Here is a 14,106-nt window from a genome sequence, read left to right as displayed (position 1 = left end):
TGTTAGGTCTACACTACTGATCACTCGGACGTCTATACTGTGAGATTTTGGATTTTGTGCAACCTACCTAGTACTGTAGGTTTATGTAACTTCTTCAAAGTAGATTAACTAGACAATTGGAACACAAACTCTCTCGCTCATTTTGAAAAGTTTATTCCCAAAAAGCAATATCCACCAATTTTTCACGTTTGTGTTTTTTCATTAGAAATTATTGGTTATGGGTACCTTCATTTGTGTTTAAAATGTTACTGTTCTCAGATTCATAGATTTTAGATGTGTATTACATTGCGTTATTTTTTGCTCAACGCTAATTATTAATTGTTTAGCTGGAATGGAATGTTCGTATATATTGTATATTTGACTATGATATGTGATTGTCTCAGCTAGCTATCTTAATAGTATAAGTCGCTCTTGTCACGACTTCCACCGAAGGTGGCTCCCCTGCCTGTTCGGGCGGCGCTCGGCGGTCGTCGTCGCCGGTCTACTAGCTGCCACCGATCCCCTTTTCCTTTTCTGTTTGTTATGTCTTATTGGTTGCACCTGTCTCTTATTTTGTTTTGATTCAGGACTATTTAACCTGTTAGACCCGCCTGTTTTTGTGCGGGCTTGTTTTCTGTCAGTCGAGGTTGTTGTGTGTAGTGGTCCAGTCTGTTTGTCCCCTGTTGGGTTGGACAATTTTTGATTATTCGCCTGTTGTTTTGGGCGTTATATTGGAGGCCGAAATAAAGTCCGGTTTCCTCATTATCCTCTGCGCTTGACTCCGCACCCACCACTCCAGGCTTTGTGACAGCTCTGGATAAGAGCATCTGTTAAATGACTGAAGTGTCAAATGCAAATGTTACAGATCTCATATTACTGTATTGATTCATTTTGTAAAAACATTTTGTAATTATTGATGTCACAAATGCATCATTTGTACAGTTCTTTATTACAAATGTCGTTATTTGTTACTTTGACTATGTAAAACCAGCAGTACTACTTATTTCTCTGAGAGTGAGGCAGATATATAGCATTTGCAACAACAAAAAATGCTTATTTGTCACTGAAATGAAACCATCAAGGGATAGATGTCATTGAACAACCCCATGCCATGATTAGATACTGATAAAAAACACCAATCTCTTTCACAAGTTCTTTAAACGATGAACGCTAACTACCAGCATTTGATATAAAGCATTTTTGAGTGAAACTCTTTATTTACTGATTGCTTCAGCAAAAACAAGGTTGATAAGGTTTAAGTAAACATTCTGTAGAGGTGAATGACACTGGTAGCCATTGCATTGCATTTGTAATTGATTAGTAGCACACTGTTCTCTATTCCCTGGGTCCTCTCCGTCACACACCCAGAGAGACCCAGAGAGACAGACAGCATGAGGCTCGGGCTGATACTCCTGCTAGCCGGGCTAGCTACTGTGTTTGCTGCAGAGGGTAAGTATACCATTAAAAATATATAGTCTAGATTGTAGTGGTGACATTTTGGTTGAAATGAAACTGAGTTGTTACTGGTGAAGGAGAACTCATGAATTTCAAGATAGTATTTGGAAACTCAGTTAGGGACTATATATTGGAGTTGGTGGAGGTATTCCCAAACATTTTTGCTGTTCTATAAGTCATATACCTCCCTTCTCACCTCATTTGCTCACATTGTATATAGACTTGTTTATACTGTATTATTGACTGTATGTTTGTTTTACTCCATGTGTAACTCTGTGTCGTTGTATCTGTCGAACTGCTCTGCTTTATCTTGGCCAGGTCGCAATTGTAAATGAGAACTTGTTCTCAACTTGCCTACCTGGTTAAATAAAGGTAAAATAAATAAAAATATATAAGTTACCTCTCTGTGCTGTCCTTGTGTCAGAGTCATGCATGGACCGCTGTGAGAATGGCTTCGACTCCAAGAAGGATTGCCAGTGTGACACCATGTGTCGGTACTACAAGAGCTGCTGCTCAGACTACGAGACCACCTGTCATATGAAAAGTAAAAAGAGTTGTATATGTGTGTGTGTTTGTATATTGATTTATTAGAAAAGTCCCAGATTTCCCATTTAACAACCTTTAAAGGTAATATTGAATAATGCACCACTGATTAACATGGTAATGAGTTGCATATGTTCAACATTCATATATTTTGCTATTAATTCATTGTGTGATTAATTTAATGTGACCTCTGTTTCCTTCAGCACGTGGGGACACCTTTGAATTTGCAGAGGATGATGATGGTCCATTTACCCCTACAACGCCCACCTTCCCGACCCAACCTGAAGACAGGGAATCCAGCTCCTCAGGGGGCCAACATAGGCAACTCACACGCCTCATAACCCCCAACACCACCCCTACTCTTGACAAAATTGCCACAAAGATAACCCCCGTCACAGAGCCAGCTAGAGGCACAGCTCGAGGCCCACAGAGAGGCCAGGTCCCAGGGGTAGTCCCACTCCCGGAGGCAGCTAAAGCCACCAAGGCACCGTCGGCAACACAGGCAGGTAGAGGCTCAGATAGAGGCCAGTTCCCAGCGGTAGTCCCACTCCCAGAGACAGCTATAGCCACCGAGGCAACATCAGTCCCACAGACAACCACAGAGGAAGTGGTGACGACCACCAAGGCTCCGGTAGTAGACCCAGATGCTGAGCCATGCAGCAGCAGGCCCTGGGACTCCCTAATGCAGCTCAAGAACGGCTCTGTCTACGCCTTCAGAGGTAATGGTCTTCATGGGTCATACCCGTCACCTTCAGGGGTAAGGGTCTTCATGGGTCGTACCCTGTCACCTTCAGGGGTAAGGGTCTTCATGGGTCGTACCCGTCACCTTCAGGGGTAAGGGTCTTCATGGGTCGTACCCTGTCACCTTCAGGGGTAAGGGTCTTCATGGGTCGTACCCCGTCACCTTCAGTGGTAAGGGTCTTCATGGGTCTTACCCTGTCACCTTCAGGGGTAAGGGTCTTCATGGGTCTTACCCCATCACCTTCAGGGGTAAGGGTCTTCATGGGTCGTACCCCGTCACCTTCAGGGGTAAGGGTCTTCATGGGTCGTACCCCATCACCTTCAGGGGTAAGGGTCTTCATGGGTCGTACCCCGTCACCTTCAGGGGTAAGGGTCTTCATGGGTCGTACCCCGTCACCTTCAGAGGTAAGGGTCTTCATGGGTCGTACCCCGTCACCTTCAGGGGTAAGGGTCTTCATGGGTCGTACCCCGTCACCTTCAGGGGTAAGGGTCTTCATGGGTTGTACCCCGTCACCTTCAGGGGTAAGGGTCTTCATGGGTCTTACTCCGTCACCTTCAGGGGTAAGGGTCTTCATGGGTCGTACCCTGTCACCTTCAGGGGTAAGGGTCTTCATGGGTCTTACTCCGTCACCTTCAGAGGTAAGGATCTTCATGGGTCGTACCCCGTCACCTTCAGGGGTAAGGGTCTTCATGGGTCGTACCCCGTCACCTTCAGGGGTAAGGGTCTTCATGGGTCGTACCCCGTCACCTTCAGGGGTAAGGGTCTTCATGGGTCGTACCCGTCACCTTCAGGGGTAAGGGTCTTCATGGGTCGTACCCTGTTACCTTCAGGGGTAAGGGTCTTCATGGGTCGTACCCCGTCACCTTCAGTGGTAAGGGTCTTCATGGGTCTTACCCTGTCACCTTCAGGGGTAAGGGTCTTCATGGGTCTTACCCCATCACCTTCAGGGGTAAGGGTCTTCATGGGTCGTACCCCGTCACCTTCAGGGGTAAGGGTCTTCATGGGTCGTACCCCATCACCTTCAGGGGTAAGGGTCTTCATGGGTCGTACCCCGTCACCTTCAGGGGTAAGGGTCTTCATGGGTCTTACCCTGTCACCTTCAGGGGTAAGGGTCTTCATGGGTCTTACCCCATCACCTTCAGGGGTAAGGGTCTTCATGGGTCGTACCCCGTCACCTTCAGGGGTAAGGGTCTTCATGGGTCGTACCCCATCACCTTCAGGGGTAATGGTCTTCATGGGTCTTACTCCGTCACCTTCAGGGGTAAGGGTCTTCATGGGTCGTACCCGCCACCTTCAGGGGTAAGGGTCTTCATGGGTCGTACCCTGTCACCTTCAGAGGTAAGGGTCTTCATGGGTCTTACTCCGTCACCTTCAGAGGTAAGGGTCTTCATGGGTCGTACCCCATCACCTTCAGAGGTGTCAGTGAGTGGGAGGAAAAACACCAGGAGAGGTTTTGTTTATCTGTATCTCTATGTAGGTGTTTGTTTTGTGTCCTTTCCTAGGGGAGTGGTTCTTTGAGCTGGATGAGAAGTCGGTGATGCCCGGCTACCCCAAACTGATCCAGGACATCTGGGGTATCAGAGGGCCTATAGATGCTGCCTTTACACGTATCAACTGCCAGGGCAAGACATATATGTTCAAGGTGGGATGAATACCCTGGCTAGAGAGCGTAGATTAAAGATGAAATGTTGGTAGGACGGTAGAAGGTTGGCGATGGAAGTTATATCTCTAGCTGTCTGTATTTATTATACATTTTGTAAATGTAATACATTTGTTACATTGCCAACTTCACTGATATAAATTACATTTATTCATTCCAAACTTACATTTATTCATTTCAAACAGATTTTTCAAATTGCAAATCCTCCAACAGGGTAACAAGTATTGGCGGTTTGATGATGGTGTGCTGGAGGCGGACTATCCCAGGGATATCAACGTGGGCTTTGAGAAGATACCAGACGACGTGGACGCAGCCTTCGCCATAGCAGCCCCTGGACACCACAGCAAAGAGAAGGTCTACTTCTTCAAAGGTCACACCAAATCTTAAATGAAGAACATACAATACACCAGGCAGTTGCTAATTGATAAGTGATTGAATTCATTTTTGTGTTTAAACTTGAGAATACCTCTCAATGATAGTCCTCCTCCTGAATTTATTCAAATGATGGAAGATATAGCCACAATGAAGTGACTAACTCACTGTTTCCAGTGTATTTCTTTTCACATAATCTGTTTTGTTAACAGACCCGTTGTTTGTCTGTGTTCCCAGGTGACCAGTACTACCAGTATGAGTTCAAGCACCAGCCATCACATGAGGAGTGTATCAAGATGGCAGCTGGGTCTCCCTCCGCTCTGTTCACAGCCTACACTGACATCTACCACAACAACTGGGAGGAACTCTTCAACATGCTCTTCAGAGGCAGTAAGACGCTGTGGCGCTTTCTCAATGATCTTTTCTTGTGACCTCACTTCCTCTTTCCATTCCTCCTTCTCCAAACGCATTGGAGAAGAAGATCCAAGTCTATTACCTGTGGACCTTCTCATCCAATGCGTATTGAAGAGGTGAAGAAAGAGGATATAAGGAATAATTCATGGCACAATGTTGACTTTAAGAAAATGGTTGCTTAACAAACAAGAATAGTTTTCAAGCTAGCCCCCACCATATAATGCTACATCTCATCTGCCGTTCTCTCTCCCCCCAGTCCCCAACCACCATGGTGGGCATCGGTTCATCAACAAGGACTGGATAGGCATCAAGGCCCCAGTGGACGCTGTCATGACAGGGAGACTCTACATCACCCCCAGGCCACTGGCCCCACCCCTGTTCCCACCCGTACCCCCTTTACGGGACCACAACGACGGGAGGCGCCAGCCATGGGACCAACAGTGGGGGCAGTATGGTCAACAGGATCAGTTAAATGGACAGCAAAATGGACAACAATATGGACAACAATATGGACAACAAGGGCAACAATATGGACAGCAGTGGGAACAGCAGTGGGGCCACCGCAGAAGTAGGCGCCAGTCTTACTGGGGTGCCGGGACGGGAATGGCTATGGGGCAGGCGTTCGCAGAGAAGGGGATGGATATGGGGAAACGATTCGCTGAGAAGGGTATGGATCTCGGTCGGAAGCTGGCGGAAAGGAGGATGGCTATGGAGGGGATGTTTGGAGGGTGGGACATGCGCCGAACGGATGCCAGGGATGAAGACAGAGACAGGGATAGAAGGAGGGATGACCAGGATAGGAGGAGGGATGACCAGGACAGGAGGAGGGATGACCAGGACAGAAGAGATGGATACAACTATGACTCCAGATACAACGCTGAGGGGAGGGCCTACTGGGAGTTTGTCAACAAGGGCCAGCCAGTGCAGAGCGTCTACTTCTTCAAGGGAGGTAAGGAAGGATACTTTATTGTCCTATTGCTTTTTTCTTTTTAACCTCCCATTAAACACACACCCTAAGGGCACAGAACAACTCGAAATCCACCAGACATATTCTCTGTATTCGTTTTCCAGATAAATACTACAGAGTGGATCTGAAGACCAAGAAAGTGGACCCAGCCAGCCCTCCTTACCCCAGGTCCATTGGCAAGTACTGGCTGGGCTGCCCTGAAAAACACCTGGAGGCCGAGAAGAAATAGATTCACAACTGGATAAAGAAACATATGCAGTATGTCGAAACATGTTTTACATCAAAGACTCAAATAGACAGTAATTTAAAGCTGGATAATTAGAAGAATCACTTGAAAAATGAAAGGAGCCGCACACTCTAGGAGCTCCGATGCAACACTTTAATAACCTCATATCCAACATTTCGATAGACAAGCTGATACCCTGATGAAGACAGCTTGTCTGTCAAGACGTTGGATATTAGGTTAATAAAGTATTGCATCGGAGCTCCTAGAGTGTGCGGCTCTCCTTTCATTTTTCAAGCGTTCTACTCCGCTAGCCAGCGCCTCGCCTAAATAGGTGTGCGTTTCTTTCGCCTCTAAATTAGAAGAATCACTTCACAAAAATGTTCTGTTATGAGGACATTTCTCTTTGTACCTGGAATACTTGCGTGTAATACTTTTATAATTAAACATTTTCTAGCTGTAAAGGGTACCCACGTGTTATTGGGGGTATTGAAATTAATCCAAGCCTCAATTCAGTCAAAGTGGACTTGTAGTATTTGCGCTGTAGCTCCCCTTATTGGAGATCAATGAAGGCCCACCCATCTCTGTTCCCCACCCCCTCTGTTCCCCATGATTTGGGGCAAAGTTCAGCAGGTTGGTTGGTGTGCAATCTGAAGTCCACAAAAACACTACAGTGAATACTATAGTAATTACTGTAGTATTTACAGTTAACTATAGTATAAATACTGCAGTGAAAGAAAACTGTAGTATATACTATAGTAATTAATGTAGTATTTTTGCGTATTGTAGTATACGGTAGTATTTACTGTAGTGTTTTTGCGGACATTATTGTTGTATTTACTATGGTGTTTTTGTTTTAATATCTTTGACATAGAAGTGGAGGCTTTCACAGTGTCTAGTATAGTATTCTACAGTATACTACTGAATTCTATTGTAAACTGTAATAATTTTACATGTGGGTTATCTCTCCTCTCTAATATCTGACCCAGTTTACAAGAGGGGTCTTTAAAGGTGGGACTGACAGTGTGATACAGAAACACTACTAACACCTAGTGAATGACAGGCTACAAAGACATCAACAAACACAACTCTGGGCCACCAGGTCTCCATTTCCTGACTAGCGCTTTCAGTGGAATATGATGAAACTGTTTTTGGCTGCATAGAAGGACATGCTATGTGGGAGGCAAGCTTAACAGTGATCAAGAGGACACAGGCTTGGCAAAACCTACAGATAGTACACAGACTATGCTAGCCTGATAGTAGACTATGCCAGGTAGCCTGGGGATATCTGTTCCAATGAGACGCCGCATTCTTTTACATTACAACTCAATTCCACAGCGTACACGGCCCGGACTTGTTGACTCACTGCTGATTTTTAAAAAACATTCAGAAATTAGATTAAAGAAGATCAAGTCATCAATCGTCCATTCTAACCCTGTCTGTCAACCCCTCCTTAAATCCTGTACAAGCAGAAGGGGAGTGGTCACCATAGAGATGAATATAGTCTCTACAGATATGTCTATGGTGGCTTATTTTCTTTTATATGTAAATCCCAATACAACCAAAATGCTCTCAACCCTACAATATTGGGAATGCAGCTGACAGACACCACAATACATCAGATGCATGGCAGGTTTCATCACTTCTTTTGTTTCACTCAGTGTGCATCCCAAATGGCACCCTGTTTCCTTAATAGTGCACTACTTTTGACCATGGCCACTATAAAAGGAATAGGGTTAGGGTTAGGGTTAGGGACACAGCCTCAGTGTTCCAGTGAATAATACATATCACAGACAGGTGATGGTTTGGGAAGGGTTGGTGCTGCACCACAGAGCAATGCTATCCCAGTGATGACAGACAAATCAAAGTAAACAAGGAGCATTTTTTGGTTTTCATTTGCATAGTTGTTTCACACATGGCAGTTAGTGTCAATTACTTTTTGGTAAGGTGATTTCAACATGATCATATTGTTGTATAATATACATACATACAGTACATATTGTACAGAACCATCATATACATATTGTAATTCATAAAATTGTTTACTCAATATTGTAAAGATTGCTAGTTTATGTCAGACTCGACTGTTAACTCAGTACAGTAGGCTAGTTTCCAAATTCCTCATTCATTAGTAGTCGAACTACATACTCAATTGTGAGAAGAGACAGAGCACCACAGTTATTGCATCTGAAATTAGGAATGCATAATCATCACGTTCTCATAAAGGTTAGGTCCATCGTCCACACCAGCCACCACTCCTTCATTTGTGATGACTTCACTCAGACTAACAGTGTCCGTTACAAATCCAGCTGGCCCGATTGTTCGATATCCACTATCAGTCTGCATCCCAGGGTCGCCGTTCTCTCGCCTTACCCCTGACCTTTCACCCCTAACCTTTGACCCAGCGACCTCTGGCACGCTTTTCAAAATGGAGGACAGGGGCCTCGTGGGCGTAACGGTGGCAGGGCTGTCCTCTGGTAGGGGTTGAGTGTTAGTGTCAGTGTTTCCCATGACAGCAGGGGAGCTATGGTGGGCGTGCTGTTTCCTCCTACTGGGTTTTCTCATAGATACGCCTTCCCCTACAGCACCCTCCACCCCTGAGGGTGGGGGAGCCCCCTGCTCCCACACACTGGACCTAGTCCCCAGCTTCCTCCTGGGGGGCTTGGTGATCCCCTCCGTCCCCGGGCTCTTCCCCTTGGGCTTAGTTCCCACCTCCTGGTCTTTGTGTCTCTGGAGGCTGCCTAGCCTGCGTAGCATGGCCTGTACCGGGCCCTCCAAGCTGGGGAGCTCTAGTTTAGACAGGGGCCTCCCCACCCCCGCCTTCCCCACTGTCACATACACTGTGGTCACTTTGTCCATCTCTGCCTGCTGGCCATCTGATGTGGACCCTGGTGTTTGCCCTCCCTTTCTGGGAACAGCAGCGTTGGATATGGTGCGTCCTACCACTGCTCCAGGCACCTGCAGGGTAGACATGGCTCGGGTCGGGGTAGCTGTCCACCTGTCCACATCGGGGTCCCCTGCTTCACCACTGGATTCTGGGTCTTCCAATGGTCCAGTCCCACCTCCACATCCATCCACCCCCCCCTCCGTCTCTTCTCCCTCTGAGGCATTCCCTCCCTGGGCCTGGAGGGCTGACAGCATCAGGACCCCCCAGGGGGACTTGTGTTTGGTGCGGGGGGCCCCGGGTGTCAAATCTTGGGCAGAGCCTCGGCGCTCCTTGGGACTGAACCTCGGATGAGATGAGATTGTACTTTATTAATCCACAAGGGTAATTTTTTTGACATTCACTCAACATTAAAAACAATCCCAAAAAGAGAATTGAAGTGCTGCGTAGTGTGGTGTGGTGTGGTGTGGTGTGGTGTGGTGTGTGTAGTGCCCAATGTCCTCATCAAGATGACTACGACCTGGTGCCTTCGGCGAAGGAGACGGAGGGGCATTTGGACTTGGCGTTGCTGGAGGTGCGGGGGATGCCAAAGGGGAGGGACATGTCTTCTGCACTAATACTGAAGGCAGAGGGGTCGGGGAACATATTACACTTAGAACTCATCTCGTGCTGGAACTCCTGGAACTCACCGCCTGCAACTGCAGGGATGTCTGAGGGAGGAAGAGCGGGGGAATGGAGGGACAGGGAGAGAGAGAAAAATGGAGTCAATCAAAACACAAAGGGTTGAACACACACACACACACACACACACACACACACACACACACACACACACACACACACACACACACACACACACACACACACACACACACACACACACATACACACACACACACACACACACACACACACACACACACACACACACACTGATTACCTTCTCTGGGGGGGACACAGTAGAGCACCTCTCCGGTCTCCTCATCACTGTCGAAGAAGGATCCCTCCGTCACCCAGCCTGAGGAGGGAGGCTCTATGAAGCTGTGGTTGAACGTCAGCTCAGGGTCGTGGTGTGACACTGGAGAGAGAAGCATTTATCATTATTATTATTGTCATAATATTGCAATATGTATAGTATGGACACCAGTCCCTTTTCCAAGCGCATGGATAAAAACTTTCAGAGCATCTAAGTACTGGAGTTTCTTCCTTACATAGATACGACATGTGACATGATCTCTAGTGTGATATTGTACTGACCTGTGACTCTGGGTAGCCCAGAGGACCAGACAGAGATACAGGGTACAGCAGAGCTCACGTTGGCCAGGACGTTATACACATGATGCTTCATACGGACAGAGGTACCACCGTCACCCACTGCTACCCTGTAGGACCAGAGCAAGGTCAGAGGTCAGAGGAACACACACACACCTGTCTTTGTCATCAGAATTATATACACACACACACCTGTCTTTGCCGTCAGTAGGTCCTCCACAGCAGCAGCAGCAGCAGACCAGACCCAGCAGCACCAAGAGCAGAGGGACCAGGAAACCAGTGATCAGAGCCCTGTGACCACCTGACACCACACACACGCACACACACAAACAAATGTGATTCAACCTCACATATTCCTTCTTGAGGAAAAACTAATATTTTAATCCATAGGCCCATCTACTATTACTATTCATTAGCTACACATTATCCACCAACTAGCGCTGTATCCAATAGGAGGAGTACATACTGTATGGACACGCCCCCGTTGCTGGGTGACAGGCGGTTCCCTCTCCACAGTCACAGACAGAGGAACAGTTAAAGCCATACAGCTGGTCTGGACAGGTGATGTTACAACTGGGGACACAACAGAGAGAAACCTGTTAGTGACAGCCAGATACACAATCCCAGCAAGATGTCTAAATCAGACATCATTGGATTGGAGAAACGTAGTTATTTGAAGCATTGTTTCACATCACTTCCAGGAAGAGGAAGGATGCATTTTAAGAGTATTCGAACAGAACCTCTGTCTGCTTTCTCAGTACTCTCACCTCCGTCCCTGGAACCCAGGCCCACAGACACAACTTCCTGTCACGTGATCACAGTGGCCATGGAAACAGGGGCTGCACAGGGAGCGGCAGGCGTCCCCGAATGTCCTGTTAGAGCATGGCTCGTCACACCTGCAGACATACAGAGTGGCCCAGATAACAGAGAGACAACAAAACTATCAGCACTAGAAGAAAACACTGAACCTTTTCAGTATCATTGACACATGCATGTCTGGGAAGTGGAATTACTGTAAAAACTCTCAGATACGTTTCACTGGTAGTTAGCCATCAAACACACACACACACCTGGGTTCGGTCCATCCTGGGTCACATCGTGAACACGCCCCCGTCCTGGGGTCACATGGTTCACCGTTCCTGCAGCGTGGGCACGCCTCCTGGCAGTAGTTTCCATGGTAACCATGCGGGCACAGCCGGTCACAGTGTGTGCCATTCCACCCAGGCTCACAGGCCGTACAGACACCATCAACCACAGAGCACGACTGGCCTCCTTCACAGTGGCCACAGCTACATAGGAGGGGAGAGAGAGACATCCACAGCAAAATGACAAGGCTGTATCATCAAAACATCACTGCAATATCCAAAAACACTCTCTTACCTCAGTGTACACCCGCTGCCATACTCCCCAGGTCCACACGGCTCGTTACAGAAGGCTCCCTTGTACCCAGGCTGACATACACACTCCCCGCTGACGGCATTACACTCGCTGTGCTCCAGGTCACAGTTACAGTGGCGGTCACACGTCGGACCCCACCATCCGTTCTGGCACTCACACGCCCCCGTCTTCTGTTGGCAGGATGATGTGTAGCAGCTACATCGAAGACTGCACTTCTGACCCCAGTAACCCGGGGCACACTGACACCTGCCAACAAACCTTTTTTAAGAAAACATATATTTCTATTGTGTTGTAGCTATTGTGTTAAAAAATATGTGTGTACACTGTCCTTTTAATTATTAAATTACAGGCTAAATTGTATCAAGTGATTCAGCTTTTAGCTAACTAATGCCTCCCATTGTAAATAAACCCATTCTCTCTCACCTGCCGGTCAGTGGGTCGCAGGTGGAGGTGCCTGGGTAGCACTGGCACTGTTTGGCACAGGTGGGTGTCCACCAGCCCTCGTCGCAGGTGCAGTTGCCGTGTACAGGGTGGCAGTGTCCATGACGGCCACATTTGCAGGTGTTCTGGCAGAGTGGCCCCCAGCGGTTGGAAAGGCACGTACACTTGCCCGTGATCGGGTCACAGCGCCCGTGAGGGTGGCACTTGCACAGCTCACGGCAGTCCGGGGCCCAGAACTCTGGAGGGCAGCCTGAAGAGGGAGACAGGCTGTAATACTTCAGTAGTTTCCACTTAATTACAATGTTCTTACCCTTTTATTCCTGCAATGTAAAGCACTGCCAAAGTTGTTATATTGACTCTTGTTGTGTTCAAAATATATTGTTTGAGTGACACAGCCTATGTAACTTAAACGTCAGAGTTGATTTGACTTACGTGTCTTGCAGTGGGCTCCATAGTAGCCAGGCCGACAGCGACAGACGCCCGGGTATACACACACCTCATCCTGCTGGCAGGCCTGCTCACCATCACACACAGCTGGAGTCATAAACAACAGACACAGTGCTGAATTATACAATACTGCCTAAACAAGACAAAAAGCCTGTTCTTATGTGCCCTGGATGGTTTTACACAATTTACTGTCAGCTGATACTCACGTAAAGTACACTCCTCTCCCTTAAACTAATACTCATGTAAAGTACACTCCTCTCCCCTAAACTGATACTCATGTAAAGTACACTCTTCTCCCCTAAACTGATACTCACGTAAAGTACACTCCTCTCCCCTAAAATGATACTCACGTAAAGTACACTCTTCTCCCCTAAACTGATACTCATGTAAAGTACACTTCTCTCCCCTAAACTGATACTCACGTAAAGTACACTCTTCTCCCCTAAACTGATACTCACGTAAAGTACACTCTTCTCCCCTAAACTGATACTCACGTAAAGTACACTCTTCTCCCCTAAACTGATACTCACGTAAAGTACACTCCTCTCTCTGATGTCTCCATCCAGTGCAACAGACAAGAGTGGAAGGATTCCTGTTTGAGAAGGGTAAACAAAATACATACTGTAAAGCATAGTAGGAAGTTTCTTGATGGGACTTTATACTGTTTTTTTCATGAAATAATGGAAGATTACAATTATGAAGATAATGAGAATGTTTCATAAAGCAAGGATATATGTCTGGATAGAAAAGGCAGAAAACGAAAGTGAGAAAAATAAAGTGTGAGAGTGTAATGTAGTCATCACCTGGGGTCCTGGCAGACGTTTCTCCCTGAGGGAGCCAGTCTCTGAGGGGAGGAGAGGGAACAGCAGAGCAGTAGTCCTAGACCCGTCAGAAACTGGCCCATGTCCACCCCACAACCAGGTACCAGCCTACAATAGGTCTCAGAACGTGTCCAACTCACAGGAAAATCCCTTTCTCCTTTTCTTCTCTTTCGGTCACTCTTCTCAAGTCCAGAAGAGGACAATGGAAAATTAAGTCTTCTCTCTTTCTCTTTATGTTTCTCTCTCGCTCCCTGCCTCTGTCTGTCTCCCGCCACTCTCTCGTTCTAACTTTATTTTACCTAGTCCAGCTCTGTGGTCTTGTAGGCCAATGGAAGGCAGTCTTTCTCTTTATGTTTCTCTCTCCCTGTCTCTATCTGTCTTTCTCCCCAGCCAGCTCTCTTCAGTCATTAGTCTTGTAGTTGTATGCCCAGCCTGACTGAGCAGTCCAAACCCGTCCGTTTCCTCTCCCTCTTTCCTGGGGAAGTTAG

The 14,106-nt window shown here is 47.1% G+C and overlaps 2 protein-coding genes across 3 annotated transcripts; one reads left to right on the top strand and one right to left on the bottom strand.

The window, feature by feature from the left end:
• The first annotated feature begins 626 nt into the window (after positions 1–626).
• Positions 627–8,236, top strand: LOC110507682 (vitronectin). Its single transcript, XM_021587827.2, has 8 exons — positions 627–1,428; positions 1,859–1,978; positions 2,181–2,696; positions 4,222–4,361; positions 4,593–4,749; positions 4,989–5,141; positions 5,422–6,114; positions 6,237–8,236. Exons 1-8 carry the CDS (start codon positions 1,371–1,373, stop codon positions 6,359–6,361), a joined length of 1,962 nt encoding a protein of 653 aa, XP_021443502.1. The 5' UTR covers positions 627–1,370; the 3' UTR covers positions 6,362–8,236.
• Positions 6,767–14,067, bottom strand: LOC110507680 (scavenger receptor class F member 1). 2 transcript variants are annotated; one of them, XM_036965816.1, is made up of 13 exons: positions 13,601–14,067; positions 13,328–13,389; positions 12,783–12,884; positions 12,333–12,600; positions 11,892–12,155; positions 11,582–11,800; positions 11,279–11,407; positions 10,978–11,084; positions 10,704–10,812; positions 10,497–10,621; positions 10,180–10,317; positions 9,760–9,949; positions 6,767–9,584 (listed from the first exon to the last, which is right to left on the bottom strand). In XM_036965816.1, the coding sequence occupies exons 1-13, from the start codon at positions 13,699–13,701 to the stop codon at positions 8,549–8,551; spliced, it is 2,850 nt and encodes a 949-aa protein (XP_036821711.1). In that variant the 5' UTR covers positions 13,702–14,067; the 3' UTR covers positions 6,767–8,548. The 2 variants fall into 2 exon arrangements, with proteins under 2 accessions (XP_036821711.1, XP_036821712.1); XM_036965817.1 differs by having other exon boundaries at positions 6,767–9,578.
• Between the last annotated feature and the right edge of the window lie 39 nt (positions 14,068–14,106).

Source organism: Oncorhynchus mykiss, chromosome 27 (genome assembly GCF_013265735.2).
Source record: "Oncorhynchus mykiss isolate Arlee chromosome 27, USDA_OmykA_1.1, whole genome shotgun sequence".
Taxonomy (NCBI): domain Eukaryota; kingdom Metazoa; phylum Chordata; class Actinopteri; order Salmoniformes; family Salmonidae; genus Oncorhynchus; species Oncorhynchus mykiss.
Note: the sequence above shows the minus strand (reverse complement) of the source record. Positions and strands in the feature narration are given on the sequence as shown.